Here is a 16,954-nt window from a genome sequence, read left to right on the forward strand (position 1 = left end):
GATGCTTCTGCTCTCCGAGTGGGGTTGATGTTTTGACATCAAGTGTCCCGCAGCCCCTCCCACTCCCACTCTGGCATTCAGGTACCCCCCCTTCCCATCATCCCCTTCCTTGCTGCCTCTATAAAAACTCGCAGTGTAAACGTCAGACCTCCACACAGAGTAAAGACGACGACACCGACATCTTCTCATCACCTCGACAACTCGCTTGGAAATTACAGGTAAGAGATTGATTTCTTATTTGCTATCACGCGCATCCTCATGTTCAGTCACCTGGGGTAGCGAAAAAAAAGAATGACATAAATAAATGTTGATTTTAAAACATCAAATGACAAATTCTATTTATTGACACAAAGACACTGATCATGTTGATGATTTTTCACAATAATGATGAAATGGGTAAATATGAGGTGAAGCTCTTTATTTCTATTAATTTGTCCCAGTGTTGACGTTTTCAATTCCACATTGCCGACTCCCGATTTGTTCAAATAAACTTTGCAAAAACTGAGATTCTTGTAGTACAGTGAGTCTCAAACATTTAAATTATTTCAAAATGAATTTTGTTGCATCACTTTCTAAAAGTGTAAAACTATATACAGGGGTTGATGATAATTGATTTGACTTAAAGAGCACAATCGAACAATCAGAGGAAAATCAAAGTGGAAAATTAAATCCACTAGACTAAAATTAATACAACTAATAGCAAAGAGTAATAAATCAATTAGTCAATTTTTCCTTAGCTTTGGGCCAAATACAACGTCTGATTGTGACGTTCATCAAATAAATCTGCAGTTTTATTTTTGCAAACGTGTATTATTTCGACAGTAATAACGACCTATTTTGTCAACAACAAAAAAACTTTTATCAGAATATATTCCTGCATTTTTTTAGAACATATGTTTTTTCAAATTCACTTTGATTCAAAAATACTATTCGTATTTATTTTCCCTTGCATGGTAATGTCTTAATTAAATATTTTGATTTTGGAAAAAAAAAATGGGCAACTTTTCTGTTCTTTTAAGTACACGCAGTTGTTCCTTCATTGAATTGATCCTAATGAAACAAAGCAAAAAGTCAAATTAACTGTCTGAACTTTCAGAATCTTTGTGCACTTCATCTTCCTCTCGCTCGCTCGCCGGCCGGCCCCCCCGCCAACATGAGGCTCGCGCTGCACACACTCATCTGCTGCTGCTGCGTGCTTACAGCGATGATGCCACAAGTGAGGAGCATTGCGCTACGGAAAAGGTCAGCCACACTTTGGTCAAACTGATGGAAACCTTCTGCGCAATTTCATGTCGTCCATCTATCCAAATCCATATGGACGTCTCTTTTCAGGAATTACCTTTTGAGAGGTTTTTTTTCTTTCTACCAAACTTCACTACTGAGCCACCAGGAACTGTGCCTCAAACTTTTTACTTCCTTCCTGTGTGTCTCAGGTTCAAAGGGCGTCTGGCAATGAAGAGGGACGTGTCCACCGTCCTCATTGGACCACCACAGCAGGGTGGAGACATAAAAATGGAATTACCAGACTCCAGGTACACAAATTGAAAGATTCAAGTCTACCAAGATGAACATCTGCATCATCCAAATAACCTCGACTGTCATGAAAAGTTTTCAAAGATATAGCGTATGATCAGAACTTGGTTTTCTTGAAGCCTGCCGTTCAACATCAGAAGGCGACGCTCGCCATCCAAAACCTCCGGCTGCTTCCTCTTCTCATGTTCCTACCACGAGCTCATCCACCGCCTGAGCCAGATGCACGACAATGACAAAAAGGTGGCCACCGCCCCAAAAGACAAGATGAAATCCATTGGGCGCCGCCGCCGCCGAGGAACCGACGAGCCTACGGACGCTCCTACGGACGCGCCTGCGCCTCACACCAAGCTGGAGGAGATCGCTTGTTGGGTGTGCTTGCTAACCACAGACAAGTCCCCTCTCGACGAGTCACTCGGACGGACGCAGAGTGAAGAGGAGCGACCTCGCCCGACCCAGCAAGCGCTATTAACGGCATTGCCTACTAAGCAAGACGGAGCTTGCTAGGCAAAAAAAAAGTATCTGAAAGAAAATGAACTGTCCGTCAAGTGGGCTTTATTAAATGTGTATGAGTAAATAAAGTATCTTGCAGTCGTCTATTGATATACAGGTGTATCTCCATAAATTGGAATATGCTGAAAAATCTTGTTTGTTTCAGTAGTTTAGTTCAGAAAGTGAATTTCATACATCGCAGTAATTCACCGACTGACACCTAAAACTCTTTGGCTAGACTGTAATGTTTTCAAAATTCCACAAGATGGCGCCAAATCCACGTCCAATACAAAAGTACTATAAGTTGTTAGAAGCGCTCGATGACGGCAGAAGCAAAGTTTTAGCGTGCGATGTTCAAGAGTCATCGCCACACACATCCCATGTGCTTCTAGTGCCCTTTTTTTTCCTGCTGTTAAGTCATTTGTAAGTAATTTAGTTTTAGTAATATACTGAAATAAAGCAACTTTTTTTCCATGTTTTAATGAATTGAAATGTGCTTGTACGTTTTGAAGTGCTTTTTTTTGGGTTGTAACTTCAGTGAAGTATTTGGTCTTTTCTAAAGACTTCCTTTTAGATACAGCGCTTGGAGTTGGAATGGACTGCATTTGACAAACTAAGCGTACGGCCATTTTTAAACAAAGTGCATCCGTTGCATTTAAAATTTGAAATAAGAAACATTTCCAAATATTTCATCCGGTTGGAATGCGATGACTCAATCAAGCGTGGCACCCAGAAAAAGAAGAAGTCCCTTCAACCTTCATTCAATCCGGCTCAGAAGATGAGGCGTTGGCCGAGGGAGCATAAAAGAAAATACATTCACGGCATTTGCAATTTTTCAAAAGAGGAAGCGGAAAAAGTTTTACTTATAAGCTGGAAGGTAATTGTCTGAAAGGAAAGAGAAGCAAGAGGAGATTAGGAATTGCCACAAACGGTAACCGGAGCATGATTTTTGGGATGTGGGAGGAAACCGGAGCGCCCCAAGAAAACCCACGCGGACACGGGGAGAACATGCAAACTCTACACAGGGAGGGTCGGAGGTGGAATCAAACCCGTACCCTCCTAACTGTGAGGCGGACGTGCTGCCCAGTGCGCCACTGAGCCATCCAGAAAAAGGAATCCATTGAGCCTATAACAGATGGAATGAAAAGGAAGCTATTGATCGATCAATCGATTGATAGCTCGCCATCTAGCGACGAGTCACAGGCGTGCAGTTTGCTTATTGTCAAACTGCTTGTTTTCTGATTTGGATGAAATCAAACGCTCACATTTTGCTCATGTACCAGCAGTAAAAGCTACAATGGTGTCAGGTTGTACTGCCCGTTTCTCAGAAATAAACACAATACAACAACAACAACAACCACAACGACATCTTTACTATTAATAGGCAAGAAAGGAAGCACAAACAGAAAAGTAACAAGTTGTGGACTGACTGTTAGGTCGACGCAACCGCCAAGAGGGTCGTTCTGACCCAGGGAGCGTCCCTTTTAAAAATAGTTTATCATCACACTATTTGTCCTTTGGTTCTGGTCACTGGCAGAATCCTACTGTACTTCTTAATCTGACTTGTTCATGTTTTCCAAGAAAAAAACAATATTTATCATGAACATGAGTTTGATGTATAACATTTAAGCGAACCATATACAATCCTAAAAAGAACAGGAGGGCGTCGCCCTTTACTGAGCCTTCATCTAATGATGTACAAACTTCCTGCTCAGCTTCCTCTATTGGGACTTGAAGCTCTCGTTTTATGTGCAGTAAGACGCTCGGCAGATTTCAACACATTAAGTAAGTACGACACTATCCATTTTAAAGTCAGGCCAATGTCTGTATATTGATTGATTTATTTTCCCCTTAAAGTAAAGATGTATTTATTGATCACTTAGTTTTTGATTTTTTTGCAACTTTTTTTATTCATTCAAATGTGTGTTAATTTTGTCCATTTTAAAGAAATATGTGTAAATAATTTGGGCTTTGCAAAAGATGTTTTCAAATTTGTATAGATGTTTGTAAATATACATACATATACATTGGATATGATTAAAAATAATACCAAAAATATTATCTCTGTAGTGGTAAATGGTACATTGGGTCAATGTGACAAAACAAGCGCAAGTGCTCCGCAATTAATTGTTTTAGTAATTCCAGACAACAAGTGAAGAAAATAAAGAGAAGGGAGCACATTTCTAACAAAGGACATCAACATTTACATTCCACTATCAGCATGGGAAAAGCAGTTACAGAGCAAGCATTTCCTCCAGTCAATAAAGACTTGGCCTTTAAAGGAAAGTGAACGGAAAGTTCTATAGATAGCCTCCTGTTAACATGACTCAGCAGTTTTATTGCTGGGACTTCATCTGTTTTTGCTGTTTAACAAACTTCAAATTGGGTTCCATACACATACACACTCACACACATGAATGTCACATGACCAAACTCAGAAAGCACGTGAGGCCTGGAATGGTCATTACCTGAGCCCTTACGTACTGTGACGTCATTTTCAATCAACAGAAAGTGGCAAAATGGCCGCCCCCTAAGATGGATAAAAATGGGGGGGGGGGGGGGGGGTCCGGGGTATTGCTGCTTAATTCATATTCCACAAATGCAATATTAACCAGACTGCCATGTTTAGAATATCAGGATGCCTAGAAGAATAAATAGATCATTTGCGTTTTCAATATTATTCTCTGATCAATATTTTGCGAGCTACCCCAGGTGACCTCATTTTACAAACACCTGTGCACACTGGGGCCCTCTTGTTGACCTTTGTTAATCTTCACAGGTCACAATGAGGAGAAGGGAAGCAACCCTCTGCAAGCAGCAATCCACGCCTTGCCTTGGGAGAGGTCAGTGGCTATTATCTTTCCAGCCAGCCACTGTCAGCGGGCTGTCAACAGCGTCTATTTATATTCTAGCCGCACTGTCCTCCCAACATTGTTTCCCACCGACCTACAATAAGCTGCTAAGACTCAAACTCTTAACGAGTGCATAAACAGCTCATTTGATCAGAGTGTAACCAAAATATGAGCACTCATCACAATTTGATTGCGGGTGCCATGGTAAATATTCCTTCATTTAACAAAAGGCTGCTAGGTGAATGCTTAAAAAGATATGATCAACAACTGGTGCAGCAACACATGTAGACAGATTGTAACACAGGCATATAAAATACTTTGCATAAAATGACGAATGTATTATACTGCCTCCTGGTGGCAGATGTTTACGTTGCTATCTAGAAGCTTCCCTTTTTTTTTTGCGACACCACCCCCAGTTTCAACCACCCCCAGTAGCCATGACGTTCCCAATGGCCTAAAATAGAGACGTGAGGATGGACACGCCAGACCAAGGCGTCATTACTGCCGCCACCTGAATGCATAAACAGACTGAGCTCAAAGCTCAGTGAGGAGGAAGATACTGGGCAGATGAGAAGGTGCCAGCTCCAGGAAACGAGCAAGACATTTCCAGAAGAGGGCAGAGCAAATTATATGAGTATTGAGCGAGAAGAACAAACGAGTAGAAGCAGGCAGCATGGCCAAATTCACCACAGAAGGTAGGATACAAGAAAAGTTCGTCACACCGTACTGGAAAATTACCAGAACTTTTGAAAGTTGGAAAGTTAATACTACTTAATAGGGATTGTAACCATGGTTGCGGAAAATATGTTTTTTTGCAAAGTATAAACCATTTAATTGCTTCATCTCCAACAAGTGAATGTTATCAATTTGTATGAATTGAAATGATCAGTTCTTATAAAGTAGGAACGTCTGCCCGGTCAGGTTTTGTCGTTTTCCAGGGTTGTAGGTCAAGGTCGAGCGAGGAATTGCTCAGCTGTCGCGTTTATGGCAGGCACACACGCCTATAGAAGCACGGAGGCCGTGATGGACGGACGGACAGACGGACAGTGTGCCAGGGTAGCGGCACGTGTGAAGATAAAGTTACGCGTTCGCACGGCGACGGCAGACTCGTACGGGCGCACGACAAACTACATTTAGGTTCCTTCACAAACTCAGCTAACTCAATAAAACATCTGCTGTCCCTTGTGTCATCATATTAAGTTCAGTTTAAAAACAGAATCGGAGAGAAATCCAATCCAGTCAGGCCAAAAGATCATGAGAAGCGAAACTATATTGACATCCCCACTTCAGTGACAAGCTGGAATTTTGGTAACATGTTTTGATTCCTGTCAAAGTTTACAAACTACATTTGACTGACAGCAGGAAACTCAGCCTAACCCCCAAGGAAAACACTTCCACAAAATGTACAAAGAATCATTTCCCTGGCCACAGAAACCTGCAAAAATGAGTAAAAAACACCGCACTCTCCATGCTAGGCTAGTAGTTAGCGCTGTGTGGTCTCAGGAAGGGTTAATGGACTCTGTTCTTGTCCAAGTCTGGATGGGACATGTTTACTGGTGTAGGGTTTCAAAGCCTGTCAGGTTCTCAAGCAGGTCAGGCCTCCCCTCCCGCTAATGGCTCAACTTCATATGACTGCCCTGGTGGCCAGCATAGAGCAACACATGCTACATGTTAGCAACTCGCTAAGTCGACGGTAAAAAATAAAAACCGGATTTCATGTAGATTCTCTTTGACTTTGCACAGTGAGGTCTGCTGAGACTTTACACTTGAATCCATCAGAGAAACTGCGCTTCTGTTAGCGGTTAGCTACTAGCATCATGTTGCACCATTAAAATAAAGCCAAATCTATATACGTTTGTAGAGGTGCCACGGCTTTTCCCCAAAATGTCCATGAGCGATGTGGATGAGAAGGTACGTCTCCTGGCCGAAAAGGTCTACGCCTCCGCCTTGAAGGAGGAGGACACCAAGGACGCCATGGCCCTGTTCACTGTTCCCGAGGACTGTCCCATCGGTCTGCGAGAGGACCGCGAGCGCACGCTACAGAAAGAGTTGGCCGAGCAGCAGTCCAAGGAGACGGTCATGAGGTATGACCACTCCACACCTGATAGATTTGGTCAATTTTCTCTCGAGCCATTTTCTCCACCAGGAAGAAGACCTTCATGATGAAGCGTTCCCAGTCCCTGCAGATTCCCACCGGAGATTGGAGCCTGTTGGCGCATTCGCCCGTGCTCTCTCCAACCACGCCCGAGCCGTCTTTTTCAGAGAGCTTCCCCGATTTCCAGAGAGTGACAATCAGCGGAGACTACTGCGCCGGGGTAAACATGACCAACGACCTTCACGGCGGCGCCCTTCTGCAGCTGCTACCGGCCAAAGCCAAGTAAGCGTTTTATTTAGATTCCCCGATGTGATACAGAATTCATGCGCTGATCCCAGATCACCGTAGAGGATTACGAGCAGGCGGCCAAGAGTCTCCTGAAAGCGCTGTTCATCAGGGAAAAGTACGCCCGGCTGGCTTACCACCGCTTTCCCAGGACCATTGCCCGGTTCCTTCGAAACGCAGAGGGAGAAACGTGGCGAGAGGAGGACGAGGTCTTGCCAGGTTAAAAAATCGTTTTGGTTTTGGGCCAATTACAGTAAACCCCCGCCTGGTCGCAATTTTATTCAAGATCTTTCTCTCAACTGTAGAGATCTGGCCGTTCCCCCGTGAAGACGAGGACCCGTACTCCGTGGAGGGCATCCCCGAGAACTTGGAGTACCAGATGCAGGTGAAGGACGGTATCGTTCACGTTTACAACAACGCAGAGGCTCTAAAACAGCAGAAGCCTCGCACGCTCCCCTACCCGGACTTTGAGACCTTTGCAATCGACCTGAGCCACGTCCTTGCCATGATTGCCGATGGCCCCACGTAAGCATCATCGATATGGCACAGTTGACAAAAAAAAAAAAAAATCGACACATTCCTATTTGAATGCATTCACTGCCATAGACGTTCAAGATTTTAATTGGATTGGCGTCTTTAAATGAAAGGACATTTCCCCCAATGTCTTGCAGAAAAACCTACTGCCACAGACGACTGAACTTTTTATCCTCCAAATTTTACCTTCATGAAATGATGAATGAAATGGCTGAGCTCAAGGAACTGAAGAGTGTTCCACATAGGGACTTTTACAACGTCAGAAAGGTCGGTTGGAGTTTTACCAAATCATTGCCGTACTTGAGTTCTAAAACCCAACCGTTCGATCAAAGGTGGATACGCACATACATGCTGCCGCCTGCATGAATCAAAAGCACTTGTTGAAGTTCATCAAGACCACTTACCAGACGGAGAAAAGCCGTGTAGTCCTGGAGAAGGGTGGCCAGAAGTATACCTTGGAGCAGGTCTTCAAAAACCTCAACATGGACCCCTACGACCTCACGGTGGATTCTCTGGACGTGCATGCTGTAAGGACAAAAAAAAAGCATTGAAGTGGTCAATGCCACAAATGTAAATAGTCTATCTTTAATCCTTTCAGGGGAGACAAACATTCCATCGCTTTGACAAATTCAACTCCAAGTACAACCCGGTAGGTGCCAGCGAATTGCGAGAGATTTACCTCAAGACTGACAACTACATCGAGGGAGATTATTTTGCACGTCTCATCAAAGTGAGTTGATCAGAGCAACACGTAACAGTTTTAAGGACAATCGAATTTTCAAAAGTATATCGAGAATTTATCTGTTTCAGGAAGTGGCAAAGGACCTGGAGGAGAGCAAGTACCAACACGCCGAGCCTCGTCTGTCCATTTACGGACGATCGGCCAGCGAATGGGAGGGGCTTGCCACCTGGTTTATTCAGCACAAAGTCCATTCACCCAATTTGAGATGGATGATCCAGGTTCCTCGGATCTAGTAAGTGTTCTTGGGTCCATCTAGGTCCAAAAAGACTTTGTGAATATTCATCAATATCATCTCATTGATGTTCCTATGTCCTACAGTGACATTTTCAGGTCAAAGAAACTGATAACAAACTTTGCAAAGATGCTCGAGAACATCTTCATCCCCATCTTTGAGGCAACAATCAACCCGCAAAAGCACCCAGCGCTTCATGTTTTTCTAAAATATGTAAATACCTTACTAGCATCAACCAACTAAAGGTTTAGTCATGTTAACATTCCTCTTCCTCTGTGGATGTTCATCTCCTTCTGCAGGTGACAGGATTTGACAGCGTGGATGACGAGTCCAAACACAGTGACCACTTGTTCTCCTACAAAAGTCCAAAGCCTGAATCGTGGACCACAGACGATAACCCGCCGTACACCTACTACCTGTTCTACATGTATGCCAACATCATGGTACTCAACAACCTGCGCAGGTGAGAAATGTTGTTTGGTAAAACTCAGTGGTGTTTTCACTTCACTTGTTGGGCGCAGACTTGACATATTTTCTACAGACTCCGCTCAAAAAACAAACAGTAAAAACATGTTCCAAGAAATTCAGACCAGCGATTGGCTCTGGGTAGTCTCATCGAGCGCATTTCTGAGGCGGGTAAACCCGAGCAAACAATTGAAATGAACTGATCATCGGAGAGAGGACATGACACCCCGCCCTCTTAAAAAAACAAACAAACAAACAAACAAACAAACAAACAAACAAACATCTATTTTAATGTAAATCCTTCCAGTGTTGTCATCAGATGGGGTTTTCATGACTCAATGTAATTCTAGTTATTTAGAAATGGTTATTCTAATGCTTGATGTTAATAATAATAATAATAATAAAAAACTATCGTCTTTTTGAAAACAAGAAACAGCCACGGCAAATAGCGTGCCTTGGAAACCTGGAGTGCGTGTGGCTTGCCAGGTTACAGAAATACTAAAAATGAATAAATACTGGAAAAAAAAAAAAAATCCCAGACAAAGAAACCAAGTCATGGTGCCACATTTTTTGCATGCCTCTTTAGGGAGCGTGGGTTGAACACCTTCCAGTTCCGTCCCCACTGTGGCGAAGCTGGCTCCATCACTCACCTGGTGTCCGCCTTCTTGACAGCGGATAACATCTCCCACGGCCTCAACCTCAAGAAGGTAATGCCGCTTTGTGCTTTTACCCAAAAACTTTTTTCCATCACAATTTCTGTAAGACAAAAAAGCTATTTGGAGAATCAAAACAAAAGACTCAAAATGATCACAATATGTTCATCTCACCTTGCCGAGACATTTTGCATTCCCTGATTTTGGAAATCCTTAAATCCTCATTTGGTACATCTCCTGTCCACCAAGAGTCCAGTGTTGCAGTACCTCTACTACCTGGCCCAGGTCCCCATCGCCATGTCACCGCTGAGCAACAATAGCCTGTTCCTGCAATACTCCAAAAATCCACTACGGGAGTTTCTCCAGAAGGGCCTGTGTGTGTCGCTATCCACCGACGACCCCATGCAGTTCCACTACACAAAGGTTCGAATCCCAGCACGACGACACATGCGGGTTTGCAGGGGGAAGATATAATTGGAGTTGAAACATTCCCAGGAAGCGTTGATGGAGGAGTACGCCATCGCGGCTCAGCTCTGGAAACTCAGCACCTGCGATTTGTGCGAGATCGCCAGAAATAGCGTGCTGCAAAGTGGTTTGTCGCACCAGGTGAACACTTTGTTTCCAACTTTTTGTGCTGGACAAAATTTTAATTCATATAAATCTGTGTGCATAATCCACGTTTTTTTTTTGGTCTTGCTTCCAGGACAAGAAACATTTCCTGGGCTCCAATTATCTGCAAGACGGCCCCGAGGGCAACGAGATAAAACGCACAAACGTGGCGCAAATCCGGATGGCGTACCGCCACGAAACATTATGCAACGAACTCAGCTTTTTAGTGGACGCTGTCAAAGCGGACGCCACCATTCCAGCGGTAGAGTGACATGAGCACATTTTGCCTATTCAACAAGAAAAAAGAAAACGGAGTTGACAAATGCATAATTTTAAGAATACGTAGAGTAGGATTTTTTTTTTTTTTTACAAGTTTAGATGTGAAATGTTATTCTTAAAAATGTCTACGTGTAAATAAACTTAAATATGAAGATGCATTGCATTTTCAATTATTACCATTGTACACAATGTTTATTTGTATATTAATTTGATATTGATTTGTAGTTTTAAAAATGCAGTTGCAAATGAGTGCAAAAGGTGTCTTTATTCAAGATAATGCGGTCATGCCTCAATCCAGCCATATTAAGACAAATTAAAGCAGATTTGGGGAGCCTAAGAAAAGCTCAAGGTTGCATATAATATTTAATAATACACATTATCACTCTTTTACATAAATGAGATAAATTGAAAAAAAAGAGTAGGTCGAATAATGCTTTGCAATGACGGAATTAAAAGCTAAAAAAATAGAAATACGTACTTTTGCTACTATCAATCAATGTGATTCTCTCCCCCCTTCCTCGGTGTTAAGGCGCCACCTGGTGGCCATACTATGCATTACACTCACAGAATTAAATGTTAGAAGTGGGCAGAATAACTAATCAATGTAAAATAAATAGACAAATGATATAATTTGTCGTAGTGCAAACAGTACAGCAAAGTCAGCAATAAATCGGGTAAAATTGAACAATATACATTTTTCTATTATACTTTTATGCAATAAACCTTAAATCCACACAAAATAGATTTTATAAATGAAATTCTGGGTATACACAGCAATAAAGGTAACTAATCTATCTAATATATAGCTTTTCACTAATTCGAACAATTCAACATGTTTTCAGATAGATTTGTTTCAAACACTCAATAGAAGGCTCAGAAAAATCTGGAACAAAGTACAGTACTTCGTGTGCAGATTAAATGTGAACATTTCACATAAATGGTCAAAATAAGGCGCAGTGTTTCACAATTCTTCAAACTAAATGTCATTCATTATTCATAAGCTCATCAGGGATATGAATTACATAGCAACATGCTGGTTTATAACAACAGGGGGGGGGGGGGGGGGAAAGCATGTTTATGACTAAAATGTGTACCCTTCATGTGAACTTCCGGTTTCCTCTGATCTCAAATACAGTGAAATTGAAAAGGCAGTGAGAAGTGACAACCACAACAATGTCAGTTTCATTCGTTTCATGACCCAGACACTTAATTATTAAAAAATATTACCGTAATGTGCAACAACATAACAGGAGAGAATGGAAGAGAGTTGAAGAGAATTTACAGTAATACAGTCAATTGTATTGTATGTGTGCCTTTAAGGGGCGTGGCCTCGTGAGTCAAGTTGGCCGTTAAGCTTATGTGTGAGAGCTTGGGCGTGAGTTGTGGCCCGCAGCAGCTCCTTGCGTGTGTCTTATTTTGTATTTGTACATGTAAATGTTTATTCTGTTCAAGAAATGAGCAAAAGTGCATCAGTGACTGTGGCTCTCCTTGCCCACATGCCGGGGCATGAGAGTAACATATGCTTCATTTGAAACATCAAGTTCCCAATGTATGCATAGACAGAACAGGGTCAAAGGATTTCCGATAATAAGGACTTTGATGTCATAACATTGTCTTCTTTTGCTTGCTAAACATGGCGGAACCTACAAAGTGGAACACAAGCCAAATTTGTATTTTAAACAGAATTTTCCAGGGGAAAAAAAATAAATATATATATATATATTTCGCCAAAAACCAAATTCTGTGCGCTCGGCAAGTAATTAATGGGTAGATCGCCAGCGAACAATTTACACTATTGAGAGTCGATCGATTGATTTGTTCAAATACAAAAGTGCATACCGACTACTTTCTCATTAAAACTAATTCTTCTACATCCACATTATAACGATTAGGCAGCACAGCGCCCTGATGGTTAGCACATTGTGCTCACTGTCAATTTTTGACACTGATGCTAATATGCGTCCAGAATTTACAGTATAACACTAGATGACAGTTTTTTGTTTTTTATTATATACAGTAGGCTGTTTTACAGTAGAATAATAGGTGTAGGTAATAAAACGTTTGAGGGCCCATTTTGATTCAGGTAGGGGGGAAATACAAATATTGAAAGAGGTTCATTTGTTTTTATACTTAAACTACAACAAAAAGATTGTTAAAATGTGACTTAAACCATTGCTATTATGGTTAATAAAGTGTTTATAATGGCCAACCTTTGTATGGGATTTTTTTTTTTTTACTTCAATGAGTTAATGTGGTAAATAATAATAATAAGGATTGGATCATGAGGATTTTATGATGGCACCAGTTTGACCCGAGAACATGAGTTCCGATGGGAAAATATTTTTTTTCATGGAACGGATTGTTCCACTTTGGAGCTTCTGGTGTCATGCGACCTCCTGCAACATTTTGCAGCACACCTACTCCCAGCCACGAGAGAATGTTCAGTGAAATTGACGTGTTTTGTTTACTTGTCGCGTCAAGGCTGATGCGGGTGTCCCGCCTCGTCGGCCAAGTTGAGGATGTATCCCGCCATGTCGTTCTCGGTGGGGAAGTCGGACATCACCCACGACTCGTTGGCGGCCGTCACCTGCAGGCGGCACATGGGGCAGTTGCGGTTCCTGCGGGAACACGTTAAGTGCACGCGGCATGTTAGCATTTTTGCTGCATTGTTAGCGTGACCTAGCTTACCATTTGTCGATGCACTTTTGGCAGAAGCTGTGAGTGCACGGCAGGATTAAGTCGGCCTTGCCGTCCATACAGATGCAGCACTCCTCATCGTCAGTCAACTCCTTCACTCTGCAGGAGGGTGTGTGTGTGTGTGTGTGTGTGTGGGGGGGGGGGTCAGGCATCAAATCAATTGGAATCTAATCATTAGCTTTTGGTTCCAATAACCTTTGGACATGCAATGATTTATTCCAACAGATTCTTGATTGTTTTCCTACCAACCTGCCCATCCACATGCTGGCCTGACAGGCGTCAGGGGCGAGAGGCGGCATGCAAGAAGCCTCTGGAGTGGTGGTGGTGGTGGCGGCGGCGCCCTCTGTGGCCAGCACGTCAACGGCTTGGCTGGTCATGTCACGGTACAGCTGGATGAACTGGTACAGGTTCATGATGCGCGACGCCTCAACCATGCCGGTGCTCTTGTTGATCTGGCGGGAAAGCGGAGCAAGTCACATGATGACTTGAGAGTCAAGCAAACGCAAATGACTGGGGCGCACGTGAGAAGTGAAACAAAATAAGATGACTGTGAAGATTGAATGTTGCTCTTTCCTGTTCTCACCTTAGTGCAAACAATCCTGACAGCTACCTTCCACAAGGCGCTGGCATCAGATCCCGGTTGGACCTCAAATAGTAGGTGCTTATGTTGCCCGGCAGCTAGTTTAGCGGTCCTGCCAAGAGCAGAAAAATTCAATTATCCACCAATATATGGATAAAAGGCCAGTTTACCAGCGACGCCAATGAGGGTGGATGATATACATAAAAAAATGATCAATGTGCACAATGAACAATTAAAGTATGTATGTGTGCTTACAAGTCATTGAGCTCCGCCACCCTGGCCAAAAATTCTTCGTAGGTGAGGTAGCCGCTGTCCCGCATCAAGCCGACGTGTTTGAGCAACTTCTCAGGGATACGCGCCACTTGTCCTGAGATCTGCTGGCCCATTCCAAAGGCAGCAGCAAGTGACGCACCAGGGGCATTCACTTCTGCAGTGCACACAGAATGGAAGAAATTGCCGATGAAATTGAGTAATTCTCGTATATTTATGGTGGATCATTCATGATCGCAAGTTCGGCTGTAATAACGCTCGGCTGGCACATGCAAGTTGTTAGCATTTCGAAAACAGTCATTTTTGGTTGCGAGGCGTCACATCCAACAACACGGAAAACGAAAGCGTTAAGATCATCTTTGGGATTTCAAGTATTAATAATGCACTTATGAGGTGATTAAGAAAATAATAGCTTACGTAATAATACAAATATCTGGCGAAAGTTCGCCACAGCAAGCTTGTTGTTTGTTGATATGAATCTGTCGCCCTGTGATGATGTCATTTAAGAAACGTGGTATCTGATTGGCTCTTTCCTCTGTCAATATGACGCGATTGGACTGTAGCTTCATCCAATCAGGACACGACCTTCCTATACGAATCCAAAGACGAGTGGATGTAATGACTTAGGATGGTCTCTAGATGGCAGAAAAGTAAAACAACTCACCTGCCAATCCGAATCTCTCAGCCAGCGAAAATCACTTCACTCAGCAGATATGGAATAATAAATAGAACGGATCGGCGCTGATAACGGTATGTGTAACATGATTTTGAATCAGCTTGATTTCCAAAACAAGACAGCAGACACATGAACATATTTTGTTTTTATATTAGGAAAATTAAGTAGAAAGGATGGACTCTGAATAGTACTTGACTGAGAAAAAAATAGTTGAAGACTAAAATACACAAGAAAATATTATTTTTTGAATCTCGTCCAACATGAACGCACGAATGATTTGATTGGTCACTTGATTAATGGACTGCCGGTGTGTGTGGTCCACAGGCTGACGGTTCTGATAATGAGCCACTCCTTCTGACTGGCTGTCACCACAACTCGGACGCAGTCCACGTCAAAACCAATCTTGCGGTCCACGTCCTGGACCTCAACCCTGCCGCCTCTGAACTCCCCCAGAGTGATGTAGGAGGCGCACTGGCCATCCTGCCTGCCCTCCATGCGCCTGTGACCCACTTCCACAGCGCCGTGATGGAGGATGTCGCTCTGTCTGTCCTCGGAACCCGTGGAGATTTTGATTTTGCTGATCTTAGCCGACTTATTGAAAACCACCACAAAGAAGTCTCCGGTGGACGGGGGCTTGCCCCAGAAGTACTCGTCCACGGCGCTGTAGGCCTTGGCGGCGTCGTAGTTCTCGAAGACGTCAATGTTGGTGTAGAGCCGCGCCGGCGGGTTGTCGGGTATGTCCACGGCGTCTTCCTCGAAGTCGTCATCCTTCAGCTTGTTCTCGGCACCCTTGTAGGACGAGTAGTAGCCCATGTGCTGGAAGAGCGACGGCTTGAAGCGAATCACGTCCTTCTGGGCCAGCAGCCCGCGGAAATGGATAAGCAGCCAGTCGCACGGCATCTCCTGGTAGAACATGAGCAGGAAGTGCGCCAGGCGCGGCAGGTCCCGCGCGTGGTAGAGCTTCCCGATGTAGCCCAGCTTGGAGAACTCCAGCATCACCCAGTAGGATCCCTCCCGGGAGGCGATCACCTTCTTCAGCGCCGTCAGGAAGTTACGAGAGCAGCGCACGTCGTCCTCCAGCATCATGTAGAAGTCGGACAGGTTGGTGCAGAAGTTGAGCAGGAAGGCGTAGTCCACGTTCTGCTTGGAGCGGAAGCGCACCCGGTCATCGGGGTCGTTGTAGTTGCGCTTCAGTCCGTCCAGGGACGGGTAGTACTCCTCGGGAGCCTGGATCACCAGCAGGCGGCCGGCGATGATGTGGTGCGAGAACTTGCGGCTGATTTCCTGCAGGAGGTTCTCGCACCACACGGAGTCAAAGTCGGCCAGGTGGACCACCACCACGATCTCCTTCAGCTCCTCGTAGCTGGACTGGTCAAAGATGGACTTGATGGTCTCCAGGAGGTAGTTCCCTCGCTTCCTCTTCACCGACGACAGCCCGATGGTCAGATATTCTGACAAGGAACAAAAGATGCTAATCATGTTTTGACAGTGAAGATTAGTCTATTAAATCCGGATCCGGAGTGTTACTTATACCCACTTTTGCGTGGCAGAGGGAATCCCGCCAGGTAGCGATATGTCACGTTGATGGTCCCGGAAAAGTTGGACAGGTCTCTGAAGGTGTGGATGTATCGCTCCGAGCTAGAGTGATGCATCAACGCCTCGCCCAGCTGATGCTTTTCTGCCTCCTGTTAGAAAATAACGACAATAAAAAAAAACTCATTCACTACCATTGACGACTTTAGACGTCAAATAGCCATTCAGTATAACGCGACTACTCACCAACACATATCCGTCCATGTCCACGTAGAGATTGAAGAGCAGCAGGCAAGCGACCAGGAAGCCAAGTAGAGGCAACGTAGATCTTTTCCTCAGGCACCTCATCTTGTCCGCAGACTTCCGCATCAACCTCAGCATGCCGCCTCTCACTATCAGCAATCATGAAAAAACAAACTTGCATTCTTTT

At 43.8% G+C, this 16,954-nt stretch overlaps 4 protein-coding genes across 7 annotated transcripts; 2 read left to right on the forward strand and 2 right to left on the reverse strand.

Moving 5' to 3' along the window:
- The first annotated feature begins 1,153 nt into the window (after window positions 1-1,153).
- admb (adrenomedullin b) lies at window positions 1,154-2,387 on the forward strand. Its single transcript, XM_085914906.1, has 3 exons — window positions 1,154-1,242; window positions 1,434-1,532; window positions 1,653-2,387. Exons 1-3 carry the CDS (start codon window positions 1,154-1,156, stop codon window positions 2,035-2,037), a joined length of 573 nt encoding a protein of 190 aa, XP_085771032.1. The 3' UTR covers window positions 2,038-2,387.
- A 1,360-nt stretch (window positions 2,388-3,747) lies between these two features.
- On the forward strand, window positions 3,748-10,944 carry ampd3b (adenosine monophosphate deaminase 3b). Of its 3 annotated transcripts, none has more exons than XM_085914071.1 (16): window positions 3,748-3,807; window positions 4,802-4,865; window positions 6,736-6,958; window positions 7,021-7,189; window positions 7,308-7,473; window positions 7,560-7,779; window positions 7,926-8,055; window positions 8,121-8,315; window positions 8,387-8,518; window positions 8,599-8,762; window positions 8,849-8,975; window positions 9,062-9,225; window positions 9,814-9,934; window positions 10,130-10,303; window positions 10,376-10,486; window positions 10,584-10,944. In XM_085914071.1, exons 2-16 carry the CDS (start codon window positions 4,808-4,810, stop codon window positions 10,758-10,760), a joined length of 2,331 nt encoding a protein of 776 aa, XP_085770197.1. In that variant the 5' UTR covers window positions 3,748-3,807; window positions 4,802-4,807; the 3' UTR covers window positions 10,761-10,944. The 3 variants fall into 3 exon arrangements, with proteins under 3 accessions (XP_085770197.1, XP_085770199.1, XP_085770198.1); XM_085914073.1 differs by having other exon boundaries at window positions 8,196-8,315; XM_085914072.1 differs by lacking the exons at window positions 3,748-3,807; window positions 4,802-4,865 and adding an exon at window positions 5,294-5,569.
- Window positions 10,945-11,036: 92 nt separating this feature from the next.
- Window positions 11,037-14,813, reverse strand: rnf141 (ring finger protein 141). 2 transcript variants are annotated; one of them, XM_085915392.1, is made up of 7 exons: window positions 14,733-14,813; window positions 14,301-14,472; window positions 14,049-14,157; window positions 13,715-13,917; window positions 13,457-13,564; window positions 13,237-13,386; window positions 11,037-12,411 (listed from the first exon to the last, which is right to left on the reverse strand). In XM_085915392.1, exons 2-6 carry the CDS (start codon window positions 14,429-14,431, stop codon window positions 13,245-13,247), a joined length of 693 nt encoding a protein of 230 aa, XP_085771518.1. In that variant the 5' UTR covers window positions 14,432-14,472; window positions 14,733-14,813; the 3' UTR covers window positions 11,037-12,411; window positions 13,237-13,244. The 2 variants fall into 2 exon arrangements, with proteins under 2 accessions (XP_085771518.1, XP_085771517.1); XM_085915391.1 differs by having other exon boundaries at window positions 11,037-13,386.
- A 310-nt stretch (window positions 14,814-15,123) lies between these two features.
- LOC147055366 (alpha-1,3-mannosyl-glycoprotein 4-beta-N-acetylglucosaminyltransferase C-like) lies at window positions 15,124-16,913 on the reverse strand. Its single transcript, XM_085913483.1, has 3 exons — window positions 16,771-16,913; window positions 16,529-16,676; window positions 15,124-16,442 (listed from the first exon to the last, which is right to left on the reverse strand). Exons 1-3 carry the CDS (start codon window positions 16,903-16,905, stop codon window positions 15,277-15,279), a joined length of 1,449 nt encoding a protein of 482 aa, XP_085769609.1. The 5' UTR covers window positions 16,906-16,913; the 3' UTR covers window positions 15,124-15,276.
- Window positions 16,914-16,954: the final 41 nt, after the last annotated feature.

The sequence above is a fragment of the Syngnathus leptorhynchus genome, chromosome 6 (genome assembly GCF_054491065.1).
Source record: "Syngnathus leptorhynchus isolate UIUO chromosome 6, UIUO_Slep, whole genome shotgun sequence".
NCBI classification, from domain to species: domain Eukaryota; kingdom Metazoa; phylum Chordata; class Actinopteri; order Syngnathiformes; family Syngnathidae; genus Syngnathus; species Syngnathus leptorhynchus.